Consider the following 18,393-nt stretch of genomic DNA (forward strand, 5'->3'; position numbering starts at 1 on the left):
TATTTTCTTGAATGTGCATCTCATGCGCATGTCAGCAGCCGTTTGCCAACTAGGCTTCAACGTGCCCAGCTAAGGTTGTGGTGCATAAACTGCCAGCTCTGCCAACTTTCAGCCAGCTCCGTGGAGGCTTTGCTTTCGCTTTATTTTGTTTTAGATTTCCGTGAATAAATAGTTTCATTCGCAGATAATATAGCCGCAAAATAAGCACACAGAAATAAAAATATGCGCGGACTATTTGCTACTACGGATTACGACGTATTACTCCGCCGATGGCAGAGCGGCAAGCCGCCACGGGACTGGGGTAAAGGCACTCCACGTGTTGGTCGACTCCGCCAACCGTATGGGAGAATTAAAAAAAAAAAGGCGGGAGCCGGATGTTAATTCAATTTAATTAGAGAAATTGGCCACGCAGAGCAATAAATCGAAGTTTCTAAGAATGCTCGGAACGTGTAGATTGAGTTTCCGCGGCAAAAAGACGAGTTCAGATTTCTCTTCACTGCGCCTTTAAGCTTTTCCAACAAACAGCCAGTGCTTGTTCTGAATGCTGTTTTTATTAAAAGTTCCACACAAGTTCACTGTACACAACATACAGCCATTGTAATCAGCATGTTATTACACAATGCATCCCGAATTAATGCACTTTGTTGCCTAAACACAATTTCAACTCTCAGAGATGTCGGCTTTTATATACGTTTGCAACATCACAATTCTCATTCACCTATTTTACCTCTTAGCCAAACAACAATCCACGAATGTGAATCCGTAAAGAAGCATATCCCTAAAAAAATTCAGTGCCTTTAAGTGACAGGTGAGCAAGCACTTACATTTAACATGATATTCAAATTTCCACTCAGGCCAAGTCAATATGCAAACAAAATATGATCAAAGGAACAAGTCTCGTACATACCTTTAAGAAAATGTAGTCAAGAAAAAAAAAAAAAGCCACAGACTGCATGGCATGATCAGACACTAGAGACCTAGACATGAAAAGCAATTCGTGAATGAAAGCAACAGCGGAAATAACACAACTTCCCCTCTGTTTCCCCCCAAACTGTGAAATCTGCTTATGCGTACTTAATGACACTGACCTAGAACTGAGCCTAAACATTTACAGAAAACCCAAGTCCTCGCATCCCAACGCATGCCTTCAGAAAAGGCCTTGGGCTAACATGATTTGCTACATGTATTTCACATGCTGACAGTGAAGCATATTAGGACAATTAAAACCTGATGACAAAAAGTTACAGAACTTACAAAAGAAGTATGAAAGTCTCACTGGATGCTATCAGATGGTAATCAGCCAGCCACGAACCTGACTGTTTAGCGAGTTACATGGTACTGCAACACAGCGTCCACTTGCCAGAGCAATTACAAATGCATTAAAAAATATAATTCAGCGTATTCATGTGGAGTTGGTGGCAGGCCAAGGGACTCAGCTTGCATCATCGGACAAAATTGAATTCTGCGTAAACGTGCGAGCAAGCAACTCAAAATCTCCAATCGAGTAGTCATCAGGCATTGACAGCCGTTCAATGTTGCGGCACGCTGAATGTGCTATGTTGTCCAGGGCTCCTGACTCTGCGCTGGTTATCAGCTGGAGAACCAAAGATGTCTTCTTGGCTACCTCAGCCTGGCACAGCCTGCAGATTGGGTACCAATGAGATAGATCAGCGAGTTTTCATGCCATGTGCTCCTTGGTTAAAAACAAATTAATGCCCTTTAGGACAGCACAAAATACCATCGTAACTGTTGCTATCAACAGAGATGTGCAAATTCTCAACTGTAGCTTTTACACACTGCAAAAAACGTTACTTGTTTCAGCCTAAACATTTACAAATTCTCGTGCACAAAAACCAGGTGCAGCACACTACTGTGGTGATAATAGACAATAGGCGGCAGGTTTAAAACGTCGGTCATCTATGACCAATGGCCTAAGGCGCGGTGGCGAAAGAGTTAAACCACTGAGGTGGAGTATTGAGCAGACAAGGGAAGGGACATGAGGGGCTCGTTATGACATTCCATATACCAGGTGTCTCAGCTAGCTATCTTTAGACAAAGATTAAGGGGGGACATGGGTCTTAGAAATTTTTTTTTATTTACAGACCAAATGCAATGAAACTGCACAGCCTTATTCAGTTTTTTCTGCTGATTTCAAATATGCAATTTGTATATTTCTAGGCCAATTAGTTCCTGAGATATTAATATATATCATGCCATTGTCTGCTGAAACAATAGAAAAAAAAAATGGGCTACCAGAAATTTAATCTTAATATGTGGGTAGATACTACAATGTGTGAGGAATGCAACGCTGGAAGCAGTTTGCAGTTTTTTGTCCATGAGGACAAATGGGCTTATATGTAGTTAGTTTCATGTGTGTCATGTGTTTTCTGGCACTGTATGTCTTGTTAACTCACTTGAAAACTAACTACTAAGCCCATTTGTCCACACGGACAAAAAACTGAGAACTGCTTCCAGCGTTGCATTCCTCACACATTGTAGTGTCTACCCACATATTAAAATCAAATTTCTGGTGGCCCATTTTTTTTCTATTGTTTCAGCAGACAATGGCATGATATATATTAATATCTCAGGAACTAATTGGCCTAGAAATAAACAAATTGCATATTTGAAATCATCAGAAAAAACTGAATAAGTCTGTGCAGTTTCATTGCATTTGGTCTGTAAATAAAAAAAAAATTCTCTAAGACCCATGTCTCCCCTTAAAATATACCAAGGAAAGATAGATGGAGGCAACTTCAAACATGCTGTCAACCATTGTATATAATTACTCTAGTATTTTTGTTTTGGTCAACTGAATAACTACAGAAAATGAGAAAAATAAACTTTTCAGCTACTGCGTTTCTGGCAGAAGTGCTAGGGCCACAATGTAAAGCATGCCAACAAAACTTTATTTACTTCTACTTCATTGGTTTATTTTTATGAGTGTTGTAGATGAGTTTCTGACGTGTGGAAAAAATCCACGTGGCCATGCGCTTGCGTGCCACGACAGCAGCGCTCAAATGTGGAATTCATGAACGAAGATGTGTCTGACGGTGTCGCAAATGCAACAGGGCAAAAACAATGAAACCGGCGGTGGAGGCAATACTGAAAGTAACACCTGTGACCGGGCCGCATAAAGTGTGGAGAACAGTGGGTGCGTCAGTTTCTGGTAGCTATACGCAAACAAACAAAGCAGCGTTCTTAGTTGTCAGTCTGGCGTTTCGTCTATCATCTATCAGGCCAGAGAGTGCTTTGCACTGGGATCCGAAACTACAAGAACGCTGGCAGTTCGGTTCACCATGCAGACAGTCAACTGGGCCGTGCTTAAGTGGGAGACATGGAAGTTGCACCATTTTATCGCCTTTGATAGTTGCTTGCTTTTTACTGACAGACTTAATTGTGACTGTGTTGCTGAGTGTCGACTCCACGCACACCTGCAATGTGTATGCACCACGTGCCTGCGTGCCCAGCACCACTCTGTTTTAGGTGTCAGAAAAGTACACCCGCCTCCAATGTCGTCGTGCTGACTCCCTCTTGTGCTTCTGCCACCACTTTGATCAGCGAACTTTATGTGTGGAAGAGAAGAGAGGCTGCAGTAGCTAGCCAGGTCAATGACTCGTGGAAGTCACGGAAGCCGCAGTGCTGGTGTGGCACAAGTGCAGATACCTGGCAGGTACAAATCCGAGTGCCATGCTCACACCAGCTGTGAGGATGCGTAGATTGGCCTCCGGCACATGTGCGAATGTGCAGGTGTGTGATCCGGATGCCTAGGATGTGTGTGTCCAGTGTTGAGGGAGCAGTTTGTGCACTACGATGCCATTTGCAGAAGTTATGTTCGACCAGTAACACCAAACAAGAGTTCCAGAAATGTTATTCACTTCAGATGAATACTTCCAAGATTTTGAATACCAAACATTCAGATCAAATCGAATATATACCTTACTACTGGACTGAAAATTTTAAATTCTCGAGTATTCATAAGAGCCTAGTCAAAATATAATCGCCCAGAGATAACACAGTACCTAAGCACTCTTATTTAAAAGATTCAAGGTCACTCACCACGAACTGAATATGACCAAGCCTGACCCACAGGTGTACACTAAGCAGCTTTTTATCAATCTTTTCAGCCACATGCATAGTGCTTTCTTTATCAAGTAATGTGCAGTTGTGACTGCATGGTGCCGTACCATCTACAAACAGCAAAGTAGGCATCGAGCCACCTCTGGCATTGCACTAGTGTGCTACCCGAGTGCCATTCGGGTAGCACACAGTGAGCTAGTGTTAGCTAATAATAGAATTTCAATACAGTAGTGCCAATCAACCGAAACACAGTTTGTTAGCACTGCACAAAAGTCATACTAAGACAAAAAAAAAAAGGCAGTAACAATGTGAATGAAGCGTGAGGATCTAACCTGTCTCTTGGAGTCTTGCAGGTGAGGCAGGAGACTGTGCCACAGAGAGAGAGAACGGCTGGCCGGATGGCTTCCAGGTCATACGCACTGAGTTCACCCTGGAAAACAGCAACACATTTGACTGCAACAAAGTCTTGCAGCTGAAAGGTACTGTTCTCTCAGAGCCCTCTCCTCCTCGGTCACCTTAAATGCCGCACCCACAGCCTTGAGCTCACGATTGATAACCCTTCAGTGGATGCGTGGGTGGTCACATGGCCATCCCCGGCAATGAGTTGGCTTACCAGCACACTGCCCACGAATACCACATGCACCAAAAATTACTTACGAAAGCACCCAACCCTAACAATTCGTGAAGCTTGCGTCCTTTGCTGAAAACAATGTAATCGTCTTCCTACACCACCCAAACTCTATTTGCACCAGTACACTTCCACATCCCACTGTCTTATGCAATGCCACACAGCGTTCCGAGCTGGCGCTGTGCTCTGGTGCACGCTCATCCCAAAAGAAGTCGTGCAGCATGCCCGCTGTCAATGCGTAGCCATTGTTCCGCACTTCCATCACATGGCAGAGCAGCCTACTTCCAGTTTGGGAAACTCGCACGGCTTGCCCTGGAAAGCATGCTTTTTGCAGCTTGTGCTTCTCAATGCATCCTTTTGGTTGCACCAGCACCAGACGCACTTCTCGGCCACATCGAATTTCCTGCCCGCCGCACGCTTGCCGTGTTCAAGAGCTAACTCCCAGACGTGTAGAAATGCTTGCTCATTGTGCTAAAACTGCAAATGCTTGGTGGCAGCACGAGAAAGCAACAACCACCACAATTACTACAGTGAACGCACTCACACGTCACAAAAGGCTGGAGCTGGTGATACTGATGCCAATGTGGATAGCGGGAGGTCGCGGCGGAGAAAAAAGTGGACGATGATGATGATGACCGCGGCCTCGAGTGCCATCTATGGATGGCGCTTTGAAGCTCCTGTGCGTGTGTGTGGCCTCCGTGATCAAGCGCCCATTTCTCGCAGCTGGTGCTGATTGCGGAGGCCACGGGGCATGCATTTAGAAGGCTATTCTCGCCTGGGTCATGGAAAATTCGAGTGCGGCCCTTACACGGATTTTTTTTTTTTTTAATTTCCTTCACGAAAACGGAGTGCGGCCTATACACGAGTGCAGCCCTTACACGCACGTATTTATACGATATCCAATAATGCTGTAGCATTTTAACCCCTTGATAATCAGTTAATTATCTAGTCTACAGATAACAACTCACTGCATTTATCCGCCAATTATGCGCCCTTTCAAACCAAGCTAAATGATTCACAAGCACGTAAGTCCGAATGCTAAGACACGAATGTCAAGGCAATAGCACTGACCTGTGTGGCCTTCCTGATGGTGTCGCACACACAGAGGAAGTCATGGAAAACCTTTCCACCGATGTTCCAGTTCCGGATACTGCCACAGTTTGCAGCGAGGGGTTGCAAAAGTTTCGCCAATTCATCGAGGTCATCTGCACATGGACACCGAGGAACAATAAGCACCGGCATACATCAGCCCACTGCTTCTGCGGCAAGCAGCAAACATGCGAACAAGCAGCAAACACATGCGAGGAGACATCTCAATCAGGTGTGAGAAAATATGAAATTTGTCTGCGAAGAAAATGCAAATAATTAGGGGTGTACTAATATTGAAGTTTTCGAATTAGAACTGAATAGGAATGTGAAAAAAAATAGTGCAGCTCGTTACAACTGGAGACTCATCCCTGAGAGCAAGTGAAACCCCTACTCCCATGGTGTTTCTCCTCAGAGTTGCCCAAAAATTAGTCCCTGGTTTCTGCGTCATATCTAGACTGTGCTCGCTACTTCCACGACGTGACAATGGATGCTGTGGTGTGACCCCTACAAGCACCGTACTGGTGACCGCTAAGAACTGACAACCTGACAGGTGCACTTATGCATGCAGTCAGGAACCAAGAATTCTCGCCCTGTTTGCTATGGCAGAGGATTCATCTTAGCCAGGTTCAACTCAAAGGAAGTCAGCTGTAATTAAAAAAAAACAAGCATGCATCATACCATCAATGATGGCATCAGTGGCAAGGTGATGGACAACGGTATCGTGAGCTTCGTCCCAAAGCTCGCCCTTCAAAAGGAACACTGCTCTGTCTTTGTAGTTCCCCTCCGCACTAGCACGGATGGCCTGCAGAGAGTAAAAAAAAAAAAAAAAATGATCACTGTAAGTTGCTGCTGTACATGTATCACACACAAGCCCAATCAGATCAACTAACAGTCACAAAGACGAGGCAAGACAAAACATGCAATACACTGCTACCTCTAAAGAGACCACTGCCATCAAGTGCCATTAAAAGGACAAATAGGGGATACGCAATATTCCTTAAGTGAGCTTTGTCACACAACAATGTTGCCCAAGACAAGATGGCCAACCATGTGTCTCCAGCTGAAACAAAGCAAGAAGGAGTAGTTTTTTGTTCAATTCTTTCAAAATACGATTCGATCATTCCATCCACAACCTTAGAACGTCACCTGTAACCTTCACAGTTCTTTTATACAGAACTCTGCCATCTTGTCTTGGGCAACATTGTTACGTGGGAAAGCACATTTGTGTAATTTTGAACATCCCCTGCGCACAATGGCCTACGATTCATCACCACGATGCAATGAAAAAGAAGCTACTTTAACTAAAAATGGAGTTTAGGTTAGAAAAGGCCAAATCATAAAACACAGGTACATGATGCCGCCACAGGCCCTTTTCACAAGAAAACTGCAATCACTTCAAGTTTAATGGATCTCTGAGGTTAGACCACACCGCCAACCACTTACAGCCAGTGATCATGGAGTTCCGAATGTTTGTGATGTCGTCCGAACAATAATTCCATTCCATTTATCTTTGCTGAACCATTTTAGTATTTTCAACTCCAAATTTTTCATCATAAATGTGTCTTTTGCTGAAAACACCAACAGAGGCACAATAAGCCAAATTATCAAATTTTGGTAAGAACAAAAATTAGGTTTAATTTTTCTCAGCAGCCCTTCACTAAGAACTTCTTCCATGAAAATAAATGTATCGTGCTCAATATGACTGGAAACACGTCCGAAGTGAGCCAAATGAGTTCCACTTAAAGGGACAGTGAGGAGAGCTCTATTAATATTTTTTTAAAAGCAAAATCCGATAGTTCGGCATTTCATGGCTTTGTTGCCACTTGGCCGGCAGCGAAAGATGCATTTATTTCTAAGAAATTTGGATTCGAAGTTGAAAAAGTTTTTCCTGCCGCTCTAATTCAAACTTGGGATTCTCTTATGACGACACAGGACTAAGTGACGTGAAACATGACGTGCACACGACGTAACGCAGACTCCGTGATTTCTGGCGGCCAGCAGTGCGGCCTAGCAGCAGCCGAAAAGAAAGCTACCGCTGGCCGCACGTTGAAGGCATCTATCGGCTATTGCGACCGTCGCTACCGTCGCTTCGTTTACGTTTGCACCGGCGTTTTGCCAGCGTTACGATGGATCCCGCTCTCAAAGTCGTCAACGAAGTTCTCGCAAATAGACACCTTTAGCATACCGTGTACCTTGTTACCGTTAGCGGAATACCGAGAGCCCGCCTACCGCCGGTGAGCAGGCGCTGATTGATCCCAATGCTGCAGGCGCGTGCGTAGCTGCCGGGTACGTGGCGCCATCTGGCGACGTCAAGGACATTTGCGCATGCATTGGCTGCGCCCCAGTGATTTGTAACTTCTCATGTTCTAGTGTTGCTAGAACCGTTGGTTCTAGCAACACTGTTTTGTCCTATGACGTCATGAAGCTTGTACTTGCGAGTTTGGCCTGTGGCGGCGATACCTGTATTTTGGTTCTTGCTCTTTTCTACGTTACAAGAGCTTTGTTGTCAGTATGAGTGGCAATTTTTGTAATCAGGAGCTGGTATTCTGTCGATACAAGCCAACTTCAATTTCTCCTCAGTGTCCTTTTAATAGCAAATCAGTGCGTTTTCCCACAGAACACCCAATACGCACAACCATTCAGTGTGCTTTCTTCTACAAACTGCATCAATTTCTAGCACCACAAGGCTCGCACTGCTTCAAAAACTGAGCTCCTACCACACCTGGTATGTTGAATCTCATAGTGAGCGCGACAGTAAGCACAATCTACTACTGCACACTGCCAAGTGATGCAGCTTAGAAGAGCTTGACTAGGGACATGCTGACACAAACACTACTGAATGAGAAGTTAAGGGGGGACATGGGTCTTTGAGCAATTTTTTTATTTACAAGCCAAATGCAATGAAACTACACAAACGTATTCAGTTTTTTCTGCTGATTTCAAATATGCAGTAAGTATTTCTAGGCCAATTATTTCCTGAGATATTAATATATAACATGCCATTGTCTGCTCAAACAATAGAAAAAAAATGGGCCACCAGAAATTTAATTTCAGTATGTAGGTAGATACTACAATGTGTGAGGAATGCAACGCTGGAAGCAGTTTTCAGTTTTTTTGTCCGTGTGAACAAATGGGCTTATAGTTAGTTTCATGTGTGTCATGTGTTTTCTGGCACTGTATGTCTGGTTAACTCACTTGAAAACTAACTTTTAAGCCCATTTTTCCAAACGGACAAAAAACTGAAAACTGCTTCCAGCATTGCATTCCTCACACATTGTAGTATCTATCCACATATTAAAATTAAATTTCTGGTGGCCCATTTTTTTTCTATTGTTTGAGCAGACAATGGCATGAAATATATTAATATCTCAGGAACTAATTGCCCTAGAAATAAACAAATTGCATATTTGAAATCAGCAGAAAAAACTGAATAAGTCTGTGCAGTTTCATTGCATTTGGTCTGTAAATAAAAAAAAATGCTCTAAGACCCATGTCCCCCCTTAACAAAAAGAAGGCAGAATGACACAAGATTACAGACTTTTCAGAATCCAATAAATCACACCTGTGAAAAATTTTGGACTTTACTGAGGAGCCGTCACGCCCCTCAAAGGAACATGCACAATCTGTTGCAAAAGTTAAAAGTTCACTACACCGTTCATCTGAACACCATAGTGGACTCTAAAAAGGTTTGCTTGCTATGAAATTTGCCTTGTGTCCAGTACCATGCCAATTAACAAGAATGCAGCAATTGGGGAAAGATGGGCACAAGCGATTTTTTTTCAAAGAATGGGAAAACAAACCAGTCCAGAGAGTTACAAGTGGAGGCCTTTATAAGAAACACCGAAGTTTGGGCCAATTGGTATTGATCCATCTTGAAAACGTAGCAGCACGAAAAAACGAGGACAAAATAGACACAGCAATAGACACAAATATTGCAGCATATGTCCTGTCGTACCTGTGTCTACAGTGTAGCCCATTTATAACGATACCAGATATAACGATATATCGGTTATAACGATCAAATTATTTAGATTTATCAATTTTCCCATTGCCCCTATGTAAAAATAAACCACATATAACGATACGATTATCGGCGATATATCGGATATAACAATAGAATTTTGACCGCCTGGAAAGTATTTAATAGGAAATTTCGTATGAATGTTTGCAAAAAAAATAAAATTATTTGAAGAGAATGACGGGAAAAGTGCCGCAAATAGACCGTTGTGGAGAAATCCGCAAGGAGGCGATACATGCGGCCTTTGGAAGTAAGCGCCATCATCATCGCAATCGCTGGAGAGAGAAGGTGGGGAGAAGGGGAGCGTTTGCTTGGCCGCCAGTCCGTTGGCCACCGCCGTGCCGTGCGAAGGGTGCGGCCGTATCACTATCGCCACGATCGCACGATTGTACGTGGAAGATGGCGCCGTCTAAGCGGACGGCGATCTTTCTCGAGGTGAAGCACCAGATTCACAAGGATTTCCGGCAAGGCTTCAAGGTAGGAAGCCTCACTAAAAAGTATGGGCTTTCGCAGTCGACTATTTCGACCATAATCAAGGCTGTAGATGTCCTCGAGAAGGCCGGCTCCAGCGGCCACGACGACCAGCGAAAGAGGGTTAGAGACCCTTTGTACAGAGATGTCGAAGAGAGTCTCTACCAGTGGTTCCTGAACGCCCGCAACCGGAATGTTCCGATCACAGGATCGATTCTGTCTGCAAAGGCGAAGACATTCGCTTTGCTTCTGGGACGTGAAAACTTCGAGCCCGGCGGAGGATGGATCCAGAGGTTCAAGGATCGCCACGGCATTGTTTATAAAAGCGTCGTCGGGGAGGCTGCCTCGCTGGACGTGTCGGCGAAAGACGAGTGGCTGGCGACAAAACTGCCCGAGCTGTTGGAGCGCTATGAGGAAAAGAACATTTTCAATGGGGACGAGACAGCGTTGTTCTACGAAATGCTGCCTTCAAGGATGCACGCGCTCAAAGGGGACCCGTGCATCGGTGGAAAGCACAGCAAGGTTCGAGTGACAGTGTTTTTGTGCGCCAGCATGGATGGTAGCGAGCGTCTCAAGCCGTTTGTGATTGGGAAATCCAAGAGGCCCCACTGCTTCAGGAACCAACATATTCCAGTCCGCTATCGGAATAACAAAAAAGCGTGGATGACTCGCGACCTGTTTCAGGAATGGCTGCTCGAGTTTGACGGCGCAATGGAACGAAAGAAGAGGAAAGTTGTCCTACTCCTCGACAATTGCTCTGCACACAGCGTTAGCACGAAGCTGATATCTGTTGAGTTGGTCTTCCTGCCTCCGAACACCACGGCAGGTCTGCAGCCCATGGACGCAGGCGTAATTGCCAATTTCAAGGGCCTCTACAGACGTCGCATGCTCGAATGGCTGATCTTAAAAATAGACCGCTCGATATCGCCAGAGCATGCTTCCGGGCCTCCTCACCTGAAGGTGAGCTTGATCGAAGCGGTGCGGTTTGTGTATGGTGCGTGGTATGAGGTGAAGCAGTCCACAATCAAGAACTGCTTTAGAAAAGCAAGCTTCGTGCGTCCCGACTGTGCGGTCTCAGAAGGGACAGATGACTTGCTCCCCGAAACTGCCGATGTGGGTGCACTCTGGAATCATGTTGCCGCTTCCGACAACGCCGGTGGAGCGCTCTTAGACGACTTTTTGAACGCTGACAACGCTGCTGCTTCGTGTGAGGAATTCACCGATGAGGCCATTGCCGAGGAGCAGCTATTGCGACAAAAAGCGGCATCGAGCGATGATGAAAAAAGTGATGACGATGACGGCAGCATTGACAACGATGGCAGTGACACCACCACGCCAGCTCCAATGTCTTCACGAAGTGCCTTACAGTCCATCCAGTCGCTGATAGGCTTTATGCACGGTACAGGACTTCCGCACATGTACGCGCAGCAACTAGAGACGATGCATACGGAAATAATTAAGCTTCAGCTGCTGCTCAAGCAAGCACGGATTTCAGACTTTTTTAAGCGTGATTAACCTATTTATTCTCTTTATATGTACAGCAATAAAGTGTTCAGTGTTCTTTAGTGACTAGCTTTGTTCTATCCGACTGAATCATCGCTGGCAAGTAGGTAAGTCTGCATGCACGGGAAAATGCATGCGTGCTCTCGTTTGCTTTTTTTTCTTTATTTTTTTTTGCGGTCCAGATATAACGATAATCGGTTATAACGATCGAATTTTCCCGTTTTCTCAATATCGTTATAAGTGGATTGCACTGTATTTTGTCCTCGTTTTTTCGTGCTGCTACATTTTCAAGATGGATCAATACCAACTGGCCCAAACTTCGGTGCTTTTGCATAGTATTTCTTTGCAGCATAGTATGTCCTGTCGTACCTGTGTCTATTTTGTTCTGGTTTTTTTGAGCTGCTACGTTTTCAAGCCTTTATAAGAGACTAACAGGCAGTATATGAATGGGACAGAAGTCACAGGGCTGAGCTGACATTACAGGTATACCACATCGCAAGACTCTGCCATTTCTGTCAACCTAAAACCTTAAACATGGCACAGAAAAAGGCAAATTACTCGCAAGGTACCCTAATAAAAGCAATGCATTATTACGAACCTGAAGCCATGGATGTTTTTTTTTTTTTTTTTGCACGCTTGATTTTGCTACTTGCTAGTAAAATAATATATATGCACATGTTTGCATGCAAACTGAAAGAACAACATGGAATGAGCCCCAGTTTGAACTACTGTTTCGAGTGCTCTTTTTCCTTTCCACAGTTTCATGCACAATATTTGCTTGAGAGATCCCAGGGAGCCCAGAACACAGAGACGAATCACAGACCTTGGCCTTGTAGACCCAGGCTGGGGGCACAGCCAAGCGGCTGCAGACAAAGCTCTCGTCCTCGGTCAGGGCTGTCTCGGGGTTGGAGCCCTCACGTGAACCAGAGGCATGTCGCGTGAGCAACTCAGTCACAGCCTTGCGACGACCCTCGGCGTCTTCCAGGTGCAGCAGCACAAACACAGCCCAGGGCCAGAGGCCCCATGACTCAAGCTGCGCAGCAAAGCCTGTGTGCAGGGTCTCCGCTGCCGTTTGTGACAGGTGGCTGAAGCCAAAGGCTTGCACGAGCTTGTGCAGAAGCCAGCTGGAAGAAAAAAACACAAATAATCTATAATATCAGTTCAAGCAGCTCAAATTAAAGATAAACACTTTTCTATCAGGTTGTGCGAAGTCAATAGGAATATTCGAAAACCTGGAATATTCCTGAGGTATACTTCGAAGTCTGAGAGTTCAGGAAAACAAGCAGCTGAAAGTAGAAGTCCATTGTCTTATGCACGCTTAGACACCTCCGTGTGATCACAGCACTGCAGATATTGGCACCCCTCCACAAACTCGACCTTTGATAGCGGTACGGTACGGCACGCCACCAAGGAGTGCGCATGATGGGACAAAGCCCCGATTTGAAAGCCCAGATGCAAAAGCAAACATGCCGTGGTAGGAACTACACTGAACTCACTGCATGGAGAGTACAAAAGACGAATATCGACAAAGAAAAGAATGCAGAACTGCCACATGACAGAGGCAAGCGCTCTGTCTGCACTGGCTGTCGTAGTTGCAGTGTCACTGGAAACCAACTTCACAGCCAGTGATACCTTATTGTTTACACCCTTCGATGGTTGAAATTAGATGGTTGAAATTAGATCAGAAGTGAAATGCCAGTTATTTTATGTACCGCGATGAGAAAGTCGGCATCAAGAAGCATTCCGACGCGGCTGCACAGTATTCACTTCGAAGAGCACTGCCACTTTCTTGCACTCACGATCTTGGTATAGGGGTACGCCTCTGCTACTGGTGTTTAGACGAAAGTACTCACCTCAGAGTACCTTAAACCTGCTCTCTCCAAGGACAGGTACACCCCGCACCTTTGTGCAGCAGCACACATGTGCGGGGGAAAAAAAGCATGCTTGCATCTACTCGTGCCCCATGCTGGCCGATGCCCACAATGCATTTCCGTCCACAGAACAGCAACGTGCACTGCTAGCCACTATAGCTCTGCCAGCATCAATGTGAGGCTGGTCCACACAAGGACCCAGCCCAATAATATTCGAATATTTGGAATAATGAAAGTGTGGTGCGAAGTGAACTATTCATGAATAGTAAATACTATTCACAAACTATTCGAGGTGTCGAATAGCAGACGCACACCCCTAGATTTAACATGTTTCGAAACCACAAAAAAACTAAAATCCAGCTTCTGAAACTGTGAAAATTTCAGACAGCACTAGAACTCCCCGATGCTGTTAATAGTGCATCTATGGCATAAACACGGGACACCTGCTATTTAAGTGCACCTGCACTATCACATTCGGTGACTGGGAGACCGATGACCAAATGCCTGGAAGACACTGCTGCTGCTGCATCACTATCAGTCTCGTTGGGTCCACTGCAGGACAAAGGCATCTCCCACCGATCTCTAATCCCCCCTGTACTGTACCAGGGGTGGCCATTCTATTCTCACAAACTTCCTAATCTCATGACGTTTACCCTAACTTTCAAGCTCTTAATATTATCTCACTACATGAACCTCTGCTTCTCCCTCAATGCTTGCCTTCCCTTGGAATACACTTCGCTACCCTTCTCTGGATTACATGCCCTGCCCATGTCCATTTCCTCTTTTTGATTTTAGCAAGGATATCCACTTCCTCAACCCATTCTGCTCTCTTCCTTTCCCTTAATATGGTTTTGTATCGCCCACAGATTAATACCAAGCCTCTTTGCCATCCTACAAGTTTGTGCCCCCTAGATGGGTACTGGTAAGATGCAACTATTATGTACTTTCCTTTTGAGGGACACTGGTAAGCTTCCAAATGTGAGCATGAGGCTGCGCATAAGCAACACTGCTGATGCACTGCCAGCAGCCAAGCAGCCCTTGCAAAGGGGAGGATTACCTGATCCTGAAGTCCAGCTGGGAAGGCACAGAGGAGACTGGAGCCAGCAGCCTGTCCAGCCGCTGGGACCGATCACAGTAGAGCTTGAGCAGCAGGTAGCACGTGTCCAGGGGGGCCTCGGGGTCCAGTGCGTATGGCTCATCACCCCCGTCATCCTCATGGCAGGGCGGGTATGGTGGCCGGGCATAGGGACGCAGGGGCTGGTCACTCTGCCCACACATGACCAATGGGATACAATGAGCAAATACTAAGCCCTCAGAACTGGCAGAGCGTCCATGCGGCGATCTTTGCAGCATTATATTAAGAACAACTGTCTACTTGCCAACATTTTATAGTGAACGTTAAAATCATGCAGTAAAGCTAAGCCTAAGAGACAAGGAATTTGGACTTGCCATACACAAGTGCACAATGGAGCACACTTATTGACTGGTCGATCCCAACATGCATGTGCCAAGAAAACACCAGTGCTGGCATGCAATGCCACCACGCAATGCAGAAGCAAAAATGCAAGTTGTGGGTAGCCTGTGCTTGCAGAAAAGTTTAAAATATCATAGTAGCTGTGTACAAACAAAAAGAAGCAGCATCACAGCCACCAGCTGAGCTTCATCACTGCTGGCCAAAGGGCACTTTTGTAGCAAATGAACTGCCATGGCCAATCAGTGCACCCAGAAGCCCAATGACTCAAGTGATCAAGCAAGACCATCAGCCTTGATAAGGTATGGGTCTAAGAAATGAAATCCTATCCAAAGCAAGCAAGGAAATGTTTATGTTCTCACTTCGAAAGCAGCCTTATAAGCAGCCACAGCATCACTTATGCTGCCAGTTGGTGAGCAGCGGTACCTGCAATGAACAAACCAGACAGACACAAAAACTGAAGGGGACACTTAAGCTCCGCCTTAAGGGTTAGACGCGAGAGCGTTAATGGCGTTAATGCCAGATCCTGCCTATCACCAGGATCTGGCAGCTGGCACAGCAGACAACAAGAATCTAACCAAATGGAAGACAAAAAAAAAATGTAAGCTGGCATATTACACAGGTCGATATTCAACTGCTGCCTTGGAAATTATTTCTGTGCAAAACTACATACTGACCGCTTCTATACTGGGACTACAGCATCCGTAGTCTTAGCTTACACAGCAACTTTTCTTCATCTTAACTTTTGAACAAGACATCAAACCAACAATAACGAATGCCATGTTTTCCATACTATGTTAAGCTCAACTGTAAAAAAAGGTATAATCAAGATTTTAAGGGCCCAGAGCAAGAATGGTGAAAGGCACATATGGGACGTGCGCATTACTTTGCTTCAACTACACCTCACTATGCAAATTTTTACATTAGTGTGTGCGTGCATGCAGTGAGGCACGACGTCAATGAGCTATGGCACTCACCAGAGGTGCAGTCCCAGCGCCCTCTTCCAGTCGAGGCCAGCACAGCAGTTAATGGTCAAGTTGTGGTCAGAAGTAGGCCAAACCATGAGTCCAGACAGCAAGGCATAGACCCGGAGCCGTTCTGGGTCCATATATCGGTCATGCTGCAATGACCAACACAAGAAATCGCAAGATATTCTCTTAGAAGTAGCACAACTATCACTGTCCATCCTTCACCTGAGGGGGGGAAAGGAGGGTTGTGTGAACATTCAAATGTCTTGAATATTGTAGTGAACAATGCAGCATTTGATTCAGGCTTCACAGCGATCAGTGGTGTGTGGCAAAATAATATTTTCGAAGCATTTCATAGTTCAAGATTGTGGAGAAAAAGTGCGAACAATTATGACGACGAAAGTAATCAACCATCAAATTCAACTAGCAACCAGATGTCGAGACTCTAAGAAGCAGTAAAAAATCTTGTGGCCGCTCTGACAATTCCCGCGCGCTCATCAATAGCATGGCAGCTGCACGCTACGGTGCTTGGCTGCTGACACAAAAGACGCGGGTTCGATCCCAGCCGCGGCGGTAGAATTTCGATGGAGGCGAAATTCTAAAAGGCCTGTGTGCTGTGCGGTGTCAGTGCATGTTAAGAAACCGCAGGTGGTCGAAATTTCCGGAGCCCTTCACTATGGCGGCCCTCATAGCCCGAGTTGCTTTGGGACGTTAAACCCCCATAAACCATAAACCAAAATGTCAGGAGGCTCCACTTATACTGCGTTGCACCAGTGAACACAGCCGCGGAAGGCCTATTTTGGAGCAGTTGTGCTTTGATATTCCCGACAGTGGACATGCAGTACACCACGACGGAATTGCAAAAAATTTCCACAGCCACCGGACCTTCTCATAAAAGTAGATGGCCACTACCTATTTTTTTCATCAATTAAATTTTCTTTGGTGTGAAAATGTTCATGAAAGTTTCTTTTCGTAGCCAATTGACTATTTAACCTTCAGGTAATATGAACCTATTAGGAAACCAACACATTATTGATAACTTTTTCCAACCACTCTTGAGTAAACACATCACTGCCTTTCAACCATATTTATGCAGTGCTAAAGCTTTTGGCTATATTTCTTAAAGAAAGAGATAGATGGTATACCTTTGCTTTGCATAACAACAGGTGAGGAAAAGCAACAACTGCTAGCAAGTGACAGCTAAGGCACGAAAGAGAAAACTCAGCAAAGCCACCCATGCTTCTGTCACGCCCATATGAACACCTGCTGGCACGCTGGCCAGCCCACAGACCTTGAACTTTTTCCAGTGGTCGAGCTGCTTCTGCAGCATGGCCCTGGAGACCGGGTTAGAGCCACCCTGGGAGAGCAGCAGGCCCAGGCGGTAGTCTCGGGATCGCTGGGCCACAGCGCATGCCCTGGCGATGTCGTGGCCACTCAGGTAGGACAGCATCACCTGCAGCTCCTTGCCCCCCTGTCCAAGGGGCACAGCTCAATTACTAGCCCGGAGGAAGTGGCCTGACCATTACAAAACGCAAACGCCCCTCCAAGGAAGACTTCACATTGTTTACAAAAAGTCACCTATCCGCCCAGCGCAGTTTGATATTTTTGCTGGCAAAGACAACAGATGTTGGTGCCACTTTTAAGGTATATGTTGTGCAACTGGAGTGTCATTTATTGCAATCTGTTTCTCTAGCAAAGCTCACAAGAAAAACAGCAGAACAGCAGGAAGAAAAAGAACAGGGGAGCCACATGAAGCAAAAGAGCAACCCCACCCCAATGCATTCATCCTCAGCCACTTCGTGCTGGGTAATCTGACACCAGCTCACCTCTCTCTGAAGATCTGCAATTTCTTCCTCGATCACTGGCTTTGTTGTGTCCACGAGCCAGTTTGAGAGAGCTTCCTTGCGAGACTTTGCATAGGCATAACTGGTGATTTTATCTGCCAAGGAAGTTAAGAAAAGCAACAGAAAAAAAAAAGTTTAGGCAGGCAGGCTTGTTAATGCATGCAGGACATCAGTGAAGTATGAGATCAGGGGTTCTCAAACTTTTTTGTCTCAAGAAACCCCAACAGCCTTATTTTTGGCGCACATGGTGCACAGTTTAAACGGCTTGCTTGCACTAGCGGTCCCTTTCCCAGACGAACAGTTGAAAACGCGCCCAAATCCAAAACTAACAAACCGCTTGCTGTTCGGTTTGCCACCAGTCAGCCGGGCCGCATGCGAGGGCGTTGTTTTGCTGTTTCATCTTCAGTTATCTCCTTCGCCTCCCAATCCTGGCTTGGCAGGGGATGGCAG

The 18,393-nt window shown here is 45.5% G+C and overlaps 1 protein-coding gene across 2 annotated transcripts in view; it reads right to left on the reverse strand.

Annotated features, from left to right (window-relative positions):
- Positions 1–532: 532 nt before the first annotated feature.
- Positions 533–18,393, reverse strand: part of Nup98-96 (nuclear pore complex protein Nup98-96) — an 85,133-nt gene continuing 67,272 nt past the window's right edge. For both annotated transcript variants that reach the window (XM_089567053.1, XM_089567051.1), the window contains exons 27-36: positions 17,926–18,038; positions 17,391–17,570; positions 16,109–16,251; positions 15,494–15,557; positions 14,718–14,926; positions 12,613–12,913; positions 6,476–6,599; positions 5,780–5,913; positions 4,413–4,510; positions 533–1,640 (exon numbers count right to left, since the gene is read on the reverse strand). In XM_089567053.1, coding sequence (XP_089423179.1) covers positions 1,433–1,640; positions 4,413–4,510; positions 5,780–5,913; positions 6,476–6,599; positions 12,613–12,913; positions 14,718–14,926; positions 15,494–15,557; positions 16,109–16,251; positions 17,391–17,570; positions 17,926–18,038 — 1,574 coding nt within the window. In that variant the 3' untranslated portion in view covers positions 533–1,432. The remainder of the gene's footprint in view (positions 1,641–4,412; positions 4,511–5,779; positions 5,914–6,475; positions 6,600–12,612; positions 12,914–14,717; positions 14,927–15,493; positions 15,558–16,108; positions 16,252–17,390; positions 17,571–17,925; positions 18,039–18,393) is intronic.

The sequence above is a fragment of the Amblyomma mixtum genome, chromosome 1 (genome assembly GCF_055824585.1).
Source record: "Amblyomma mixtum isolate Tamu chromosome 1, ASM5582458v1, whole genome shotgun sequence".
NCBI lineage: Eukaryota > Metazoa > Arthropoda > Arachnida > Ixodida > Ixodidae > Amblyomma > Amblyomma mixtum.